Below are 19,888 nucleotides of genomic sequence, written 5' to 3'. Positions count from 1 at the left end.
GCTGATGCGTGTGTCCCCCAGTCCCAATTCCAGTGAGTGGAGCACTCACTTGGGCTACAGGAGAGCCGTGTAGATGCCCCAACCGCCAGGCTGTTGGGTATACTCGCATCTCTCTCTCCCATTGGGCCTGTTCCACAAACTATAAGCAATGCCTGGTTTCTCCGGTCAGGGACTTGAATAAGACTCTCCCATGCCCAGCCTGAGGGTCCTCACCACAACCTAGAGAGTGTGTCACTCTGGCCATGAGGCTTTTCCTGAGAATGGCTGGCCTAGCAGTCAGCGCTGGGAAAGGGTTCATGCGTCTGAACCCTCAGTGGAGGGAGGCATCTCCCTCCAGCCCCGAGGTTGCTTAGCAGGGCATGTGCCTCTCCTCAGCGCATCCGACCCGCTACCTTGGAGCTTTGTCCACACCAGCACTTTTGTCAGTCAGCTGTGGGGGGCTGGGGGGGGGGGAACGACAAACACATACTCTGACCAACGTACAGGCCAGGGAGAGTGCAGTCACTTCAAACTTATTTCTAGTGAAGCAGGGCGAGTTGTCCGGCTTTAAGCCAGGAATTGAGCAGGCAGCTGCAGTTAAACACCTGCAGCTGTCACAGGGCAGCCATTTTGATAAGTCTTTGCCCACGAAAGCTTATGTTCCAAAATACCTGTTAGTCTATAAAGTGCCACAAGACTTCTTGTTGTTCAGGGCAGCCATTGGCATTTAGCGACTTCACCCAGCACACAAAACACCTACATGGCAATTTCGGAGCCAAAGCCTGGGCCCTTGGAGCCTCAGTCAGCTGACATGGTGTGTAAGTGCAACGTAGACCTACCCTGAGATTCTAGTACCAGCCCTGCTATGAACTCCTGCAACCTCTGCATCAGAGGCTGTATTAATTGTCACTCATTGTAAAATACAGACTGCTGCTGGTGGTATTGTGTTAGCATGTGACAAACTCCAGCACCACTGCTGGCATCTGTCCAGTATTGTTTACCATCACCTCTTTCACCACATCATGCATTAACAACAGAAACCTTTTCCAGCAACTAATGAGAAATAAATTGTGCTCAAAGGTCACAGAGAAGCTATGGGCCCCGGGATGTCTGCCTTTAAACACTGCTCAGACAGTTAGCTGAGGAGAAAGTTGGGTTTTTACCCCTCTCATCACAACAGCAGCCATGTCAGGATCCCAGGGAACTGCTGGGCTGGCTCTTTTGCTCTCTCTTTGGAGTTTTGCTGAAGGTGGGAAACTGCTGGTTGTGCCTCAGGATGGGAGTCACTGGCTTAGCATGCGTGCAGCAGTGAAAAACTTGGGAAAAGAGGACACAATATTGTCGTCATAGTCCCAGAAGCCACCTTGCTCATGGGAACATCCAAGTATTACGTAGTAAAAACACATCCCATGCCTTACACCCTGGAGACATTGGATAACATTTTTGATTCCATTGGAAAGAATGCTTTTGTCAGCTGGCCATTTATCAAGCTCCTTGAAGCCACACTACGGAATATAACCATGTTCTTCTTTGCCTGCAGGCACTTCTTATATGACAAAGAGTTAATCAGATACCTTGAGGACAGCAAATTTGATGCTGTCGTCATGGATCCCATGTTACTATGTGGACCAATAATTGCTGAATCTCTCTCAATTCCCTCCGTGTACTTTATGTGTGGACTGCCATGTGGCTTGGACGTCAAAGCTACTCAGTGTCCCCGTCCTCTTTCTTACATCCCAAGTTTCTGGACGTCCAGTTCTGACCACATGACATTTACCCAGCATGTGAAGAACTTACTGCCTTATGCTACAGAGAATTTCCTTTGTTACATGTTCTATTCAAACTACGAGAGACTGGCTTCTGAGTTTCTTCAGAGAGGTAACTCTCCTGGAACTGTTCAGCAAGGCATCCATCTGGCTGATAAGATATGACTTTGTGTTTGAATATCCAAGACCAGTCATGCCTAACATGGTCTTCATAGGAGGTACCGTTATCCAAGGTTTGTAAGCGATTTTGAAAAAGTAGAAAATATTACAAGGTTTACCAGGGATTATGTGATGGGTTTCTCTGTAGGCTTGATTACTATCTTTTATGTGTGAGAGAGAAATCTGACACGATCCAAGTAAGAAAAATCGGTCTTAGGACTCATTCCACAAAGTCCTGATGACACCACCTGTGTTGACTCAAGTAATGACATGAAGTGGAGGTGCGAGTGAGGAGGGATGACGATACTGATAATTAGATAAAGTTAACATAATTCCCAGGATCAACAAAACACCTTTATCATTGGTTCGATCATTGCGAAATCACTCCACCAAGAGTTGCATTTGATATAGCACAAGGTAGACAGCAAGCGGTGCAAGTGAATCTTAATGGATTTCCCAATATCTTTTTGTTTAAAAGTAGGAGGAGAAGGCACAAAATCAAACATCTTGGGTCTCTGTACAGGTTCTTTGTGTGTCCGTTGCCCAAGTGACAGGCACAGAGTTGCCTCAGAGTGGATAATTTGCGCTGGGTGACGGTTTTAAGGTGAACAGTTTATTCACCAACAAATGCATTGTGCTGAATTTAGATTGAAGGCAGTGAATAATTTTAAATAAAAAGAGGGGAGAAAAAACAAAAAAAAAGTTGAAATGTGTCATTTCAAAATACTGTTTCATTTTTAACTATAGCTAGATTTATTTTTAAAAACACAAATGAGTAAAAGCCACCTGAAAAAAAAAAAAAACCCAAAAGCTGAAAAATCAATTATGCGACAACTTCTGTGCCAATTAACCCTGAGTTAATAACCACATGAATTGTTGGCAAAGTATTCTCTTACATTCTCAAATATAATAAATCTTGGAATCAAACATCCCACATCAGCATGTTAAGGCTGAAATTACTTATGAACTGGGGAAACCCACTGTGCTCCAGTTGGGAGTGATCCTTCGCTGCATAATCAGATTGCATAACCAAACTTTAACCAGCTCTCAGTTAAAAAATACCTCACTCTGTGCACCTGTAAACATGCAACTCATTGATAACTAAACACTGACATAAGAACTGAAAGCATAGGAGCTGGAAGGTCAGTAGGAAAACAATTCTCCTGGTTGCATGCGAAGTCAATGTGCATCTAAAGCTGCCTGACTAGCACAAATCTTTGACTAGTGAGATGGCTTCTTTATTTCAAGGGGTCTGTCACCTACTTGCCTGCCTTCTTGTTATGCCCCTCTGGAGCCTTTCGGAGGGGGGAAAGCTCCTGATGATTCCCATGGACGGCAGTCACTGGCTCAGCATGCATTCAGTACTACGTCTGCTTCATCAGAGAGGACATCATGTAGCAGTGGTTGCGCCAGAAGCAAGTGTTCAGATACAGCCATCAGAGCATTACACGCTGAAAACATACTCTGTGCCGTACACTAAGGAATATTTGGAAGCTGAACTTAGAAGGCTGGGCCATCAAATATTTACACCTCAGCCTCTCCTGGAAAGGATTGCTGAAACATTCGCAAGAATAGGAAATATTACAACACTGTTATCAAGGACCTGCAAACAGCTTCTGTCCAACAAAGAGCTGATCGCCTACCTCAAAGAAAGTGCATTTGATGCTGTCCTTCTGGATCCTCTATTTCTATGTGGACCAATAATAGCAGAGTATTTGTCCCTTCCGTCTGTCATCTACTTACGGGGAATTCCATGCGGGCTAGAATTTCATGCCACCCAGTGTCCAAACCTGCCTTCATACATCCCCAGATTCTTCACCAGCTATACAGACCACATGACGTTTCCCCAGCGTGTGTGGAACGTCATCATCAGCTCAGTCCTGTTCTGGAGCTGTGCCCTTCTTTACTCACCCCAGGAAGATCAGATCAGGGAGTTCCTTCAACAAGAGGTGACAGGAGCAGAGCTTTTAAGTCATGCATCTGTTTGGCTGCTGAAATACGATTTTGTGTTTGAGTATCCGAGGCCTCTGATGCCCAACATGGTTTTAATTGGAGGCGTAAACTGTGGCCAGAAGAAACCATTATCTCAGGTTAGTTCTTTTTTACAACTAATATTGGACCATCCTAGTAGTGTCCACTATTGGATGACACTTCTGTCAGTTAAACCACAATAAAAGCAAGGAAGCAACAGCATGGAAAGTCCTGGTAAAAAATGTTGCAGCTATTCCTCTCCATAGTCAGTTATATAATGAGACCTCCTCAGTTGTCCACAAATTCGGACATGGGGGGATATGCTTGGACTGTCCAGAATATTCTCATGTCATATATTTCTTCAAGAGTTCTTGTGGAGTTAGCTAGCATCCTAAACAATACTGAATCTTTGCAGCTAGCCTGGCACCTTTCAAGGAGGTGGCTGCTAAGAGTAGGACAGACATTAATTAAGTGACGGCATTCATTATAGGTAAGCGGATACCAGCCTCACTTGACAGACGAGCAACCTGACATTCAGAGATGAAAAGCCAGCCTCACAAAGTAATTATTTGCTCAGGCATGGAAATTCAAAATGCTTTTGGGAGATGGGGAATGAGAACATTAAAAAAAATGTACTTGACTCAGGGCAGCTTGTAATGGACACAGATCGTTTAAGGAAAAGATACTTCCCTTTTCACCCCTTAAATAAACAAAATTATACTAATTATACTTGCAATTAAAAATATTTTATTTGCACTTAGTTCCCGGAACGCTGCATTCTCATAGCAGCGTAATGTGGACTGTGATACTGCAGTGTTTGCGAATAAGTAGTCCACTCAAGCACTCTTTGTATAGTCCTTGAAACTGGTGACACAGGGAGCACCAGTTATGTTGACAATCTAGCTGCAGAGTCTATTCTAGCAGATGAGAAGAACGGCATCAAAAATAAGGCACTAAAATTTAAACTTGTGTGAGAATATGTAGGAAGATCAACACACTTACACAAGAGGCTCAGTTAAAAGTAGCCTAAAATGTTGTTGGAATGTCATGGAGAACAAACAAAGGAAAATAGCAGAAACATGCCTGCTACTGCAATAGTGGCATCATAGACAAATTGTTACAGTGCTCACCACTCCGGTGATCAGTGTAGAGAGCAGAATGAGAAAGAGGGATATTTTATGATAATGGCACAAATTAACATTGCTGAAGAATCTGAAGACTGATGCCATGGGCTTTAGTGGCGGAAGAATCCCAAGCATTGTTATAGGCTGGGACCGACTGGCTCAGCAGCAGTAGGATGGAAAGGGACCTAGGGGTTATGGTGGATAAAGGCTGGATATGAGTGAACAGTGTGCCCTTGTAGCCAAGAATGCTAATGGCATACTAGGGTGCACTAGGAAGAGCATTTCAAGCAGATTTAGAGAAGTAGTTATTCCCCTCTATTCAGCACTGGTGAGGCCACATCTTGAATATTATGTCCAGTTTTGGGCCCCCCAGTATAAAAAGTATGTGGATTTGCTGGAGCAGGTTCAGCAGAGGGCAACAAAAATGATTAAGAGGCTGGAGCACAAAAACTATGAGAATAGGCTGATGGATTTGGGCTTTTTTAGTTTACAGAAGAGAAGATTTAGGGGTGCTTTAATAGCAGCCTTCAACTTCCTGAAGGGAAGCTCTAAAGAGGAGGGTGAGAAACTGTTCTCAGTGGTGTCAGATGGCAGAACAAGGAGCAATGGTCTGAAGTTGAACAGGGAGAGATGTAGGTTGGATATTAGGAAAAAGCTACTTCACCAGGAGAGTGGAGAAGCACTGGAATGCGTTGCCTAGAGAGGTGGTGGATTCTCCATGCCTCAAGGTTTTTAAGTCCCGGCTTGACAAGGTCCTGGCTGGGATGAGTTAGTGGGGATTGATCCTGCTTGAAGCAGGGGACTGGACTAGATGACCTCCTGAGGCCCCTTTGAGCCCTAGGATTCTATGATTGCTATGAAATCTGATCTCCTACACCCCTGAAAATGTATGAGCATCATTAAATGTACCAACCAATGAACTGTGGAGATTAGCTGTAGCACTGTGTAACTGTCAGCATTCACAGTATACTGCAGTCTTTTGGTATCTCACATGGATGCCAAATCATCCTGAACTGAGTGTTGGGTCCTGCTGAAGGATGAGATAAAGCCTTGTTCTGAAACTCTGCTTGGGAGGTGAAGTCCCCGGAGGAGAGTGGTCTTTGCTAGCAGGAAAAGAGACCTTGACCTAGCAAAGCACTTAAATATAGTAATAACTTGAGCATAAGCAGCCCCCGTGAAATCCATGGAACTCCCTGAACACCTGAAGCAGCTTTCAGACGTAGCTGTTCTGCTGGATCAGCTCTTAGGAAGGCATCTCAGCAACCTGTCACTGTCAGCCTATTTATGCACAGAAATGCCATTTCTGCTTGTGTGGGTGTCTCTGCCTGATTCCAACAGGTTTGGGAAGGGTACAGATTTAGCATGCAACTTCCAGTAAGCTCACTAAGCATGTGCAATAGGGAGTGTGGCTTTGTATGGGCCTCTTATGCCAAGTCATGCTCTGAAACTAGAGCTCACATGCACTGTGTTTGCCTGCGTCCCAGTGTCTAGTCTGTTGCCATCAGCAAGCTCTTCACTCTCCCCTTCAGTACCCAGTTGGTAGCAAAAGTCCTTGGGATTAATCATGCAGTAGAACACCCGGGAAGAAAGGCCGCCAGGGATTAATGGAATGACAGGAGAGGGATCACGCATTCACTCCCTCTGGGGCGTTGGCCACTGTCAGAAGACAGGGTACTGGGCTAGACTGACCTTTGGCCTGACCCAACGTGTCTGTTCTTGTGTTCTTAATTGGGCAAACGCATGAATCACAAAGACCTTTTATTGGACCATTGTATAAACAAGTTTGCCTTTCATACCCCATCTTGTTTAAAGGCTCACCAGTGGCTCCTGGATAACTTTTAAAGAGGATCTGTATTTAAAATTCATGTTTTGGCATTCCCTCCTCCCCCTGCCTTTAAGGAAACCATATTGGTAAGAAATGGGACACATTTTTTACTGCTTTACTTGTCCACAGCTGTGTGATCTGGAGAGACATCAGACCTAACCTGAATGCCCTGATATCTCTGGGTCTCAAAAGAAAACAATGTAGCTAGTTAAGTGTTCCAGGAAGTGTATGACCCTGGTTTAATAGGTCTTCTTGATTTGCTTTATAACTTCCTTTACTGCACCTGATTTTTTTCCGTACATTTAGGGCACTCCAGCTCTTACTATTTTCATACTGAGCCTTGAGTTCTGCCCCTATCCTACAGACACTTGCACACAAAATTTTTACCCTGGGGAGAAGTCCCGTAGGTTTCAACAGAACAGTTACATGCATAAATGTTTACAGGGTCAGACCTATATGGAATTATGTTACCTGTTAAAGTTATTTCATTTCCAGGCTTGTCGAGGTGAGGTCTCTGATTGCAAAGCCCCAGAATTACTGCTCTGGGATGCGGAGTAGAATGAAAAACAAACATTGACTGGAGGTTTCTTTGTATTTGCAGGAGTTTGAAAGCATTGTGAATGCCTCAGGGGAACATGGCTTTGTGGTCTTCTCATTGGGCTCGATGATCTCCCAGATACCCATGAACAAAGCTGAGATGTTTGCTGAAGCCTTTGGAACAATACCACAGACGGTAAGAGGAAAAGACTGTCTAGGACAGCTGTTGAATGTAGTCACTGGCTGCAATTTGGTATTATTTTTTTAAGCTCATGTGGTATAACCAAAAAAAAAAAATGTCTTCAAGTAACCAAAAACCTGCCCCATCTCCTTTTGTATCAAAACAAAATGCCATTTCCACTGTTCAGCACAAGCCTTGATTAAATAGAATTTGTCCATCATGGGCTTATCTGCTCTGAGGTACAGCACAGTTTACAAGAAGCAGCAACAGCAGAAGAACTGTAAGAGGGTAATTCTTCAATATTAAATGCTGTATTTATCATTTCCCATAGGTCTTTTGGCGGTACACTGGACAAACACCGCCCAATCTTGCAAACAATACAAAGCTAGTCAAATGGCTACCACAAAATGATCTACTTGGTAAGTTTGGGAAGGAGGGGACAACACATTTGTTATGTTCCTTTTAATTAAACAATGCCTTAAAGGATCAGACAAATACCATGGGTTTGTAGGTTCCAAATCCAAAAAGACCTATCCCGCTATCTGGCTGCATAGGAAAGATAGAACACATGGCAAAAGACCACGTTGGCTTAACCAGGAGATCTTGCATGATCTCAAAATAAAAAAGGAATCATAAAAAAATGGAAACAAGGACAAATTACAAAGGGTGAATATAGGCAAACACCACAAGAATGCAGGAGCAAGATTAGAAAGGTTAAGGCACAATATGAGCTCACACTAGCTACAGGCATAAAAAGAAACAAGAAGGCGTTTTATAACTGTATTAGAAACAAGAGGAAGACCAGGGACAGGGTAGGCTGTTGCTCAGTGAGGAGGGAGAAACGGTAACAGGGAACTTGGAAATGGCAGAGATGCTTAATGACATCTTTGTTTCAGTCTTCACTGAGAAGTCTGATGAGGGAATGCCCAACATAGTGAATGCTAGTGGGAAAGGGGTAGGGTTAGAAGTTAAAAATCACTTAGGAAAATTAGATGTCTGCAAGTCACCAGGGCCTGATGAAATGCATCCTAGAATACTCAAGGAGCTGATGGAGGAGGTATCTGAGCCTTTATCTATCATCTTTGGAAAAGCATGGGAGACAGGAGAGATTCTAGAAGACTGGAAAAGGGCAAATCTAGTGCGCATCTATAAAAAGGGGAATAAGAATAACCCAGGAAACTACAGGCCAGTTAGCTTAATTTCTGTGCCAGAAAAGATAATGGAGCAGGTAATTAAAGAAATCATCTGCAAGCACTTGGCAGGTGGTAAGGTGATAGGGAACAGCCAGCATGGATTTGTAAAGAACAAATCATGTCAAAGCAATCTGATAGCTTTCTTTGATAGGATAACGAGCCTTGTGGATAGGGGAGAAGCGGTGGATGTAGTATACCTAGACTTTAGTAAAGCATTTGATATGGTCTTGCACAATAGTATTATAAAAAAAACCCTACAATTTAGATGAGGGTACTGTAAAGGCGGGTGCATAGCTGGCTGGACAACCGTACTCAGAGAGTAAGTTCTTAATGGTTCTGAATCCTGCTGGAAAAGTATAACAAGTGGGGTTCCGCAGGGGTCTGTGTTAGGACCAGTTCTGTTCAATATCTTCATCAATGATTTAGATATTGGCATAGAAAGTACGCTTATTAAGTTTGCATATGATACCAAGCTGGGAGGGTTTGCAACTGCTTTGGAGGATAGGATCATAATTCAAAATGATCTGGATAAATTGGAGAAACGGTCTGAGGGAAACAGGATGAAGTTTAATAAGGACAAATGCAAAGTGCTCCACTTGGGAAGGAACAACCAGTTTCACACATACAGAATGGGGAGAGACTGTCTAGGAATGACTACAGCAGAAAGGGATCTACAGGTTATAGTGGACCACAAGCTAAATATGAGTCAACAGTGTGATGCTGTTGCTAAAAAAAAAAAAAAAAGTAAAGTAAACATGATTCTGGGATGCATTAACAGGTGTGTTGTGAACAAGACACGAGAAGTCATTCTTCCGCTCTACTCTGCGCTGGTTAGGCCTCAGCTGGAGTATTGTGTCCAGCTCCGGGCACCGCAGTTCAAGAAAGATGTGGAGAAATTAGAGAGGGTCCAGAAAAGAGTGACAAGAATGATCAAAGGTCTAGAGAATGTGACCTATGAAGAAAGGCTGAAAGAATTGGGCTTGTTTATTCTGGAAAAGAGAAGATTGGGGGGGGTGACATGATAGCGGTTTTCAGGTATCTAAAAGGCTGTGATAAGGAGGAGGGAGAAAACTTGTTCTTTTTGGCCTCTGAGGATGGAACAAGAGGCAATGGACTTAAACTGCAGCAAGGGAGGTTTAAGTTGGACATTAGGAAAAAGTTCCTAACTGTCAGGGTGGTCAAACAGTAGAATAAATTGCCAAGGGAGGTTGTGGAATCTCCATTGCTGGAGATATTTAAGAACAGGTTAGATAGATGTCTATCAGGGATGGTTTAAGACAGTACTTGGTCCTGCAATTGGTGCAGGGGGCTGGACTTGATGGCCTCTCGAGCTCCCTTCCAGTCCTAGTATTCTACGATTCTATAATTCATCGGAGGGATAAATACCATGGAGTTATTCAAGTTAAACTCCAGTGTTGGCACAAGAACATATGAATATATACTGACCATCAACAAAGCTAAGAGTTGAAGATGGATGAAGTTTTCTAACCACCGAGGGATCTTTTGGAACAGCCTTCCATAGGGAGCAACAAAGACAAAAAACCCTAAAGATTCAAGACTAAGTTGGATCAGTTTATTGAGAGGATGGTCTGGTAAGATTGCCTAAAAAAGGTGACTGCTATTAGCAAATATCCCCAAAAGCAAATATCCCTATTATGGAATGGGATACTAGAGGGGAACAACTCCTGAATTACTACCGATAAAGCTCACTCATGTGTCTGGCTGGTGACTCTTGCCCACATGCTCAAGGTTCAGCCAATATCCACCTCTGAGATCCAGAAGAAAATTTTCTGGCCAGGTCAGATTGGCAGAGAGTCTGGGATTTTTTTTTTTTTTTTAAACTTTCCCCTGAAGGAAGGGATGTGGTTGACTTGTTGCTTTAAACAATAGTGGATTTCCTGGAACTTGTCTTCTTTCCCTCAGTAACTCAGCCACAAGTCCTGGGTCTGTTACAGGAGTGGCTGGTGAGATTCCAGTGCCTGCGATGTGCAGGTGGGTCAGATTAAATGGTCATGGTGACACTTTCAGGCCTTCACATCTATGAATAAGTGACAACTGGGATCGTCTCGTCTAACCTCCTGTCTAATGCAGGACTTCCTTGAATCGGTTGCTGTCTCAAGCCAGAGAAGATCTTTTAGAGACACCACCACCTGGTTCTAAAACTGCTGATGATGTAGAGGTGATGCATGGAAGGGTGGGCATAGCTGATCTCATGTCTCCTTCATTGGCTTATACTGAGCATGTTGAAATGGGCTGAGCATGCTCAGTAACACTGGTGAAGCCAGTTGCCCTCACTCTGCCCCCTCGCCATCAGCAGGCACAGGTCATCTGCACACAGCCTTTGGTTCTGGTGGTGACTGGTTAACTCTTGTCACTGTTACAAAGAATAGCGTGTGCCTTATTCCTCTTCTAAATTTGACTAGCTTAACATTCCAGCCGTTACCTCTCACTACCCCTTTGCTAGATAACGTTTATTTTCCCCAGGTAGGTACTTACCACGTGAAAAAACACAAAGCTTGGTCTGTAACAACTGTACGCAGAATTCGTGAGCTCACTACTGGGGTGGACATATTGGTGCCATACAGACCAAGTACCCATGCTTTTGTTGGAGGCACTCTAAGCCATTAAACACACCCTTCTCCTGGGTGATCTCATTAACTCCACTGCCTCACTGGAACGCATGTCCTGTTCAATGCAGTTCCTGCACTCACTTGGGCTGCCCAGAAGTCCGCAACACCTACTCGAGCATGACCAACGGGTGAAGCATCGAGTCCTGCCAAATTCAAACCAGGTCATGGCTGGGTGCAAGAGACAGGGCTGCGGAGCTCTCCCTGAGCCCCAGAACGAGAAGGGTTCTCTTTGATGTGAGCACCTGTTGGGAGTCCCAGGAGATGTCTGAGAACTGGGGAAAAGAAATGGCGGGAGGGGAGGGGCGAGATTACTGATGCTTGTGAGAGACTGAGGAGAGGAGAAACAGTGACAAAACGTGGGGAAAAGAGGGATGAGCCTATGGAAGGAACAGATCTGACTGACCACAGAAAGGTTAGCCGAGGTTGAAGCCTAAGGGTGAAATTCTGACCCTGCACAAGTCAGTGGCAAAACCTGCACTGTTTTTGTGGGGCCAGGATTTCACTCCAAGCTCTCAGAAGCTTTGCAGCGGAACCCAAGCTTTGCAAAGATGATTCACACTGCGCGGAGCCTCAGGGGCCTTGAAGATCCACTCCGTCACAGATCATCGTGATCCCAAAGATTGCTGAGGAGTGTTTCCAGGTGACTGCACATCAGGGCTCTCACATTCGATGTTTATAACCACCAATGCCATTGTACTAATAGAGCACCTTAGGCTGTGTCTGCACTTGTCAAGTTTTCCTGCAGAGAGCCTTCTCGATGATAGAACAGCACTAAAAGGAGAGGGCTGGCTTGTGTTCATATTGCTTTCCATGGGCGTTAGAGCAGGTTTATAAATACAGCACTTCATCACGGACTACAGGAGCGCACTGTCGTATCTGTCCCACTATGCAGAGCTGTGCAGCACAAAGCAAATCACTACTGGGGCAGGGGTGAGTATGTCTGTGACAGCCACGAGAAGCAGCCGGTCCCAAGGCAGGGCAGGGAGAGAAACCCCCCATCTCAGCACAGCACATTCTGCCTGCCTGCCTGCCTCTGTTCGCTGTGCGGGATGCAGCAGGCGCATTCCACAGTAATGATTTGTTTGGTGTGTCCCGAAGCAGCGACAGCACGAGCCGGCAGAACGGAGCCAAAAGGAAGGGACGCTTACCAGCAGGCTGGACTGCTGCATTCCAAAGCGTGACCACTCCTGCTCTGCCTAGTGGAGCAGCTCTGGAGGGCAATTAGACCGGCAAAAGCAAAATCAAGAATTGTCACTGGCACTTCAGTGCAAAAGGCTCATGCTGAGGTGCTTTTATATTTGTGCTAAAACTTGGCAGTTTCAGCGCAAAATGTGGCTTTCCAGGGGAGATGCTACTGTGGTTTCCAAACAAAATCCTGACTTTTCCTGCTAAAACTGCCAAGTGGAGACACAGCTTAATACTGTGCCTCCTGCAACTTAACGAATTCACCTGAAACGCCGGACCAAGCAGTCTCCAGCAGTAAAACGTCTACCTTTCTCTTGCAGCTCATCCCAAAGCCCGGGCCTTCATCACCCACGGAGGCTCACATGGCATCTATGAGGGCATATGCAATGGCGTGCCAATGGTGCTGATGCCGCTCTTTGGAGACCAGATGGACAATGCCAAGCGGATAGAATCCCGGGGTGCGGGAGTGACGCTGAATGTGCTGGAAATCACCGCTGAGGACATGTCGGATGCACTGAACACTGTGATTTACAATAAAAGGTCAGGAACAGCAGCCATAAATGTGGCCTCTTCCTTTTAGGGCTATTGAAAATAGTGCTGGGCTGCTGGCTTCCCGTTCAGCTGAACACCACACACCACCCTGGTCATATTCAGGATGTTCTGAACCACTCAAAAAAAAAAAAAATGGGGATTTATATGCCAATGTGTTCACATTAGGGAGCTAGTCTTTGCCCCATTCTCCTAGGCCTTGCTCATCAGGGTCTCTAATTTTTGGTATCTAGAAGGGGCTGCCTCCTCCTGCAGGGGCTGCCTCATCACCTTTACATTTAGCTAACAGAGATTTGCAGCAACTGTCTTGATTTCCTTTCCTCCTGTCCCCTGCCAGTTTGGCTTCCACCCTCTCCACTCCACTCAGGACTCCCCCATCAAGGTGCCCCCTTTCTGGTCAGATCGGGTCTAATGCTCCATCCTCCTCCTCCTCGATTCTTCAGCAGTTTCAGTGCTAGTGACCTGTCCCTTCTGCTCTTCTCTGCTTCCTTGGGACTGGTCTCCCTTCGGGTATTACTGCTCTTTATTATTTGGGTTACCATAGTGCCAAGACACCCATTATGACCAGGAACCCCCTGCACTAGGTGCTGTGCAAAGCCAGAACAGAAAGATGGGGTCTTGCCCCAACAAGCTTATGTTACAAATTTAAGACTAAAGACAGCAGGTACACAGCCATGTGCGATGCACAAGGAAATAATGCAACATTACTGGACAGCACGATAGATCAGGCCAGCTACTTCCCTATTCTCAGCTTTTTGTAGGCAACCCAGCAAAGGGGAGTTTTAAGGAATTTCCTGCTCCTCTTTCCCACAGGCTCCACACAACTTGGTCCTTGGCCTTCTCTTCTACACCACCTCTCTGGGTACCTCTTCTGCTTGTGTAGCTTCAGTTTCCATCTCTCAGCTGATGGCCTATAAATAGGGCCCTACCAAATTCACAGGTCATTTTGGTCAATGTCATGGTTGTGGGATCTCACAAGCCATAGGTTTTCATGATTTCAGCCATTTAAACCTGAAAATATCAGGGTACTGTAGTTGCAGGGATCCTGACGTAAATAGTTGTTGTAGAGGGAGGTCACAAAGCTATAATGGGTGCATGTGTGCCAGGGGGTTGCAGCACTGGTCCCCTGACTTCTGCGCTGCTGCAGACGGTGTTGTTGGCTTCAGAGCTGAGCAGCTAGAAAGCACTGGATGCTAGTCGGAAGCCCAGCTCTGTAGGCAGAGCTGCTGCCATTGGCAGCAGTTCAAAAGGGTGGCAGCAACGCCATTCCCTCCCCGCCCCCGCCCTGCACTTCAAGGCACGCATATGGGGAAAAACTCAGTGCTTATGGAAGGAAGAGAACAATAGCTGATGGAACACTGGGGAATTTTTGAAGTCCTCTAAACGTTGTATTCAGTAAGGTATTTAAAGCACATAATTTCTTCCCTTTGCAGCTATAAAGATAATATCATGCATCTCTCAGCCCTTCACCTTGACAGACCCATCCACCCTCTTGATCTCTCCGTGCATTGGATTGAGTTTGTGATGAGACACAAGGGGGCACCGCACTTGCGGCCCGCAGCTCACGATCTCAACTGGATGCAGTACCACTCTCTGGACGTCATTGCCTTTCTCCTGGCTGTCGTGCTCGGGGCCACCTTCGTCTCTCTGAAGTGCTGCCTGTTCTGCTGCCGGAAGTGTTTCGGTACAAGAGAAAGAGTGAGCAAAGTGAACAAAGCAAAGGCACAGTAGCAAAGGGGCCAGAGATAAGGCTCCACTCCAGGGCTTCGGGAATGCGGGCCTGCTTAGAGCAAGTCCCAGGCAAGTCATTTCTGGCAGTAAGCTCAGCACCGTTCCCTTTAAATCACCGCACAGTGTTCTGTCACTCTCTGCTTTGATTTGGATTCCCATTAATTCAGAGTGTTTTGAAAGCTTTGTTCAATGCTTGTTTGATTGTTAATGATCATTCACGCCGTAATGCTCTGGTGCAGCGCTCAGTGTATTAACAGGACACCTGGAGTCCATTTCCGGCTGTGCTGCTCACTCACTAGCTGACTTTGGGCCGGGCTCTCCTCTCTGTCTCAGTTTTCTCACTTGTGCAATGGGGCTAACAAAACTTCAGCCTGGGTACAACGCTGGTGCCCATCACACTGGTGTGTGAGCATCTAAAGCACTGAGCGCGTTGGAGGAAAGTTGTTACAGAAGTGCCCAGTGGCACGCCACATTCCAGGCACAGCAAGTCAGCCTCGCAGCGGGGCAATTGGAAACAGAGTGGTACTATGCACTGAATGGAAGCAAGCTCCCAGTTAGAAAATACTACCAAGCAACCACTGCCCAATCACATCTCGCCCTGGCTGGAGCACTGCCCTGGGGCATTGCAGTCAACCCATTTGATCCTGGTTATTGATATTCTGTTCAAAATCTAGACAAACAAAAATCTGTACAAATAAACAAGAAAGCAATGGCTGTCTTCATGATTTGCAGCACAGAGGCCTGAGCACCTCCCAATGTGCACTGAGGACAAGCAGGAGAGAAAGACCCCATATGGTTGAGCATGCCAGGCCTACACCTCCAGTAAAATGATCATGACATAAAAAGATGGGCTAAGAGCTGCTGAGGCTGTCACCACGGAATAGCAGGAAGGCCCAAGTCAATGTAATTCAGAGCGTTTGCTACATTTCAAAACATGCATGATAAACCACAGAAAAAGCCATAAATCACCCTGCTGGAAGGCTTCAGCATAATAAGACTAGTCCTTAGAATCAAGGACCATCACACACACAAACCCAAAAACAGAGTGAGGAAGCAGAGGGGTACAACTGACCCCTCCACCTGTCCCCCAAGCAGCCTCCTCCTTATCGCACACTTCCCTATAGGGTCCCTGGCCAGCAAGCAGGACAAAGGATCACACACGCACGTGTGAAAAACCTTCACGTTGTCCCTTCTATTCCACCCATGTCAGCCCCCAATCCTGAGACAACCAACAAGCAAGGATTACACGCCCCCCATGCAAACCTCTATGTACACCGAGTTGTACAGTCGTTGATGCCAACGATGTACACTGCCCGCCAGATAAATATGTACCTCTTCTGGATGCAGGCTCCCTATCACGCTCCTGTGAGGGCACAGCTCCTCCAGCACCCCTCCCCTGGAGCGGCTATCAGGCTCTCTTGGCTTTTCCCGTAATACTCCTTCACACCTAGCCATTTGAATTCTATGATTGCCACACGCTAGGAGGTTGCAGCTAGACCTGAGGACAGGAGGGTGTCGCCAACCCTGCAGTTACACCACACAGCAGAGCGCTGTGTCCAATTGGGAAACAGGTTGGTCTGGGAGTGAAACTGCATGTTTGAGGAAATAACCTCTTCAGTTCAAAGAAATTCACCCAGCTCTTGCCCTAAAGATGGGCTCAAAGCCCTGACCCAAAAGGCAAGGTTTCCTTTCCTTCCCCCCACCCCCATGAGTGTGGCATGTCCTCACTCCTGGGAAGAGCTTTAAAAGTCAGCTGAATGGACTTCTTGTGGGGGAGCGAGCGTTGGCGAGAGAGGAACGACTCGCGCAGAACGGTCACCTCAGCGCCATTAGCCACACAGCACTGAGTGCTTTGGTGCAGAGCAGGATGTGACTCTCGCTCAGGAAGCATGTTCTGCACCGAGATCAGTAGCAGCTTCTTCTTGCAGAGTCAGTTCTCCCGCCACGATGCCTTCAGCGTGCCCATCTGTCTCTGTGCTGGGCAGCTTCTCACTCACTTCGCTCATCGTATGCTGGAGCATAAAACACCCTGGTCCTTCCAACTTCCCAGGTACTAGCTGGGACTTGTGGGCATAGCTGCAATGAACCCACTTGACTTCTCTGCTCTTCTGACTGGGACTGGCTCACAAAGGTGCAGGGTCTCCGGAGCAGAGCTGTTCTTGTGGCACAGCGGCACTCCAGAGGGTGCAGCAAAGCCTGGGGAAGGAAACTAGCACCTTGGCGGTTTGCTGCATAGGGGTGGGGTGGAGTGGAGGAGAATTTGGAGGGTGATGAGCAAAAGAAAGCCTCTGACTATTGGCACTTCCAGCCCACCAGCTCCTGTGGCAGCTGAACACAGAGAGTCTGGGGTCAGCCTGTTTCCAGAGCAAGTGTGCTGCAGATATGACAACAGGCACCAGTTAATTTTAGCCACCAAATCCTGAGCCTGGTGCCCCAGACATGAGGTTAAGGGGGCTCTACGCAGGCCCTGGAGGCCCATGTCGGAAGATCCCTTTGGCCACTACTGGGTCCTCTATAGTGAACACCTATAGCCTGCATTTCCCTCTCCTTCTTTTAAGCTAACAGCAGCTGAGTTTATCTGCCCAGACTCATGAACACACAGAAAACACCCAGCCCATTTCACGCACGAAGGACAAGGGAGCAGACTTTTTCTTTAATCTGTAGCAGAAGAGGCGATCCCGGCACAGATCATGGGAGCCTGAGTGACCACGCTCCCCTGGTGTGTTAGCAAACAGGCAGTGTTTCGTTTCTGTCCAGCAGAGAGCAGAACATCCCTGCAAATACATCTCACCCAGTGGGGAAACCCGAATGTGCGCTGAAAAGGGGAGACCTTGGCCACAAAATAAAAAACCAGGAGTGGTGGCAATCAAGAGTTACCTGGACAGCAGGGAGATGACCCCCCTGGCAGGAAACGTAACTGGCTGGCCCTTGAACTCCCTTCCGTTGTTTGGAAGGTGCGTGATGCCTATCGCTGATGCTATCCATGCAGGTGAGGTTCCCCCGGAGCACTCTTTGCTCTGGTGGCTAAGTGCTCTTCATTTTCTCAGAAACACTGGTCTAATACACTACACCATGGGCGTCCAACCTTTTGGCTTGCCTGGGCCGCATTGAGTAAAGATAGTCTTGGGCCGCGTACAAAATATATAATATAGTTAATGTATATAAATCACATAATAATGTTAAAAGTTTACGATCTTGTGGGGCCGCATTACTAGCTGTCCAGGGCCACATGTGGCCCACGGGCCGCAGGTTGGACACACCTGCACTACACCTTTCCATTAGCAGGGATTTAACAATGGCACCAAGGAAGTAGCTGAGAGCAGGAGCCCATTCAGTGGTGCCTAACCTTTGAGATGGGGACCCAGTTCGATAATTCAGGAAGACTGTGACCCAAGGCACTTCAGAACTCCGTGCAGGGGAGGTTCTTCCTGGTAAAAACGCACGCACATGCACACCGTTTAAATCCCTCTCAGCCCCAAAATGCACCTCCACTCCCAGGCTTAAACCCCTCTCAGTTTCTTCCCCCACCCCCAGCTTAAGTCCCTCAGCTAGGGCTGCCAGATTTTTGGAAAACTTACGTGGGACAGGCAGCGCCACACGTGGGAGCCCCAGCCAGGGCTGCCTGTCCAGCGTGAGAGGTCCAAAACCCAGGGTGAGGGGTGAGGACCCACAGCCCACATGGCTGGGAGAAAACCTGAAAAGGGGGTGCTGCCCAGCTGAGCTATCAGAAGGCAAAGCAAACGAGCCAGGTCTGTGATTCGGCCAATGCGGGGGTTAGGCCTGACTTGGGGGATTAGCAATGCTACATCTGCTCCCTGGTGTATGGGGAAGGCGTCACCTCTGCCACCTGTTCCTTAAGGAGCCTGCCAGTGGGTTTACCTGGGAGGAGGGAAGCTCCTCACCCTGCCCCAGCCTGGGCTGGGGAGACCGAGGTAAGGCGTGCATGGTTGGGAGCAGGTTGCTGCTTTGAAAGAGGTGAATGGGCTGTGCCCTCAGGCCGTCTCTCTCTGCTGGGATGAGCCCAACCCACGGCCCTGTGTTTCCCACACTGTAAGAATGGAGGTTAGAGGCTGCCCACTGTGTGGAGACGCACACATCTTTAACCACCTAGTGACTCCCTCTGGTTTTCGATTGTGAGAGACTTGCGAGTGCCTGAACACACACACACACACACACACACACACACACACAGAGAGAGAGAGAGAGGGGCTACTGCAGGGAGAAGGCTCTTGCACCAGGAAAGCTCAGGTAGGTCCCGATCCAAGGCCCACTCAGGTCAGCGGGAGTCTGTTAGCTGCCGCAGGGCTGGTGGTGGATCATGGTATTCAGTGCCAGCTGCTCTTTCACAAGAAGCGATCCCTGGTTGGAGGCACCTGTGTAAGCTTCCTCACGAGCACTGTCTCATGAAGACACAGAACGAGTGCCAGGATTGGGCAGGAACTGATTGGGGCAGAGGCTGTGGGAGGGTTGCCTGGGTGGATAGTGGAGCTGGTGTGAATGTGTTTTGAGGGCACAGCTTGGACCCCAGCCAGGGGGGGAGCCGAAGGGGTTTTATTCTTGCAGGTCTGGTCTACGCAACTGTTTAAATGACTGTTGCTTACATTGCACGGGGGTGTGGGAAAGTCGAGCTGCCTCAGGCCTTGTCCACAGGTGGCAACGTACCGAAAGAACTGCTCCTGACCGCCCCCCCCCGCCACACACAAGCCCATCCCAATGCAAGGATTCCAGAAGAGTCCCGGTTGTAAATCTACCCATGTAGATAAACCCGTAGCTTCTGCCCAGCCAAGGGTTTAAAAAAAGACTTCACTGCTAGATTCCAGGGGATGCCGAGGTTACTACATGCAAGGTGCCAACACGCTACCGCGGTATGCCAGGCGGGTTACATCCACGGAACAGGGAGAGTTGCCTTCTGGCTGAGAGAAGATTTAGCAGATGCCCAGGACTGTGGGAGTCACCAAGCTCTTATCTCCCTGGTGATTTATTGCCAAGGCGCCGAGATCCTGCCCTGTGGGGGAGCGGGCATGGAGCAGGCTGTTACCGAACGATGTACAAGTGCTG

General features: G+C 47.4%; 1 protein-coding gene and 1 pseudogene across 3 annotated transcripts in view; both read left to right on the top strand.

Annotated features, from left to right (window-relative positions):
* Positions 1-15,542, top strand: part of LOC142017049 (UDP-glucuronosyltransferase 1A1-like) — a 34,508-nt gene extending 18,966 nt beyond the window's left edge. For 2 of the 3 annotated variants that reach the window (XM_075001654.1, XM_075001653.1), the window contains exons 2-5: positions 7,426-7,557; positions 7,874-7,961; positions 12,871-13,090; positions 14,533-15,542. In XM_075001654.1, coding sequence (XP_074857755.1) covers positions 7,426-7,557; positions 7,874-7,961; positions 12,871-13,090; positions 14,533-14,830 — 738 coding nt within the window. In that variant the 3' untranslated portion in view covers positions 14,831-15,542. Of the gene's footprint in view, positions 1-3,059; positions 3,995-7,425; positions 7,558-7,873; positions 7,962-12,870; positions 13,091-14,532 lie in introns of those variants that run through there. The other variant, XM_075001652.1, reaches the window with a different exon arrangement.
* Positions 1,165-1,986, top strand: LOC142017212 (UDP-glucuronosyltransferase 1A6-like; annotated as a pseudogene).
* Positions 15,543-19,888: the final 4,346 nt, after the last annotated feature.

This window comes from Carettochelys insculpta, chromosome 8, assembly GCF_033958435.1.
Source record: "Carettochelys insculpta isolate YL-2023 chromosome 8, ASM3395843v1, whole genome shotgun sequence".
NCBI lineage: Eukaryota > Metazoa > Chordata > Testudines > Carettochelyidae > Carettochelys > Carettochelys insculpta.
This window is presented reverse-complemented; position numbering and strand designations above follow the sequence as displayed.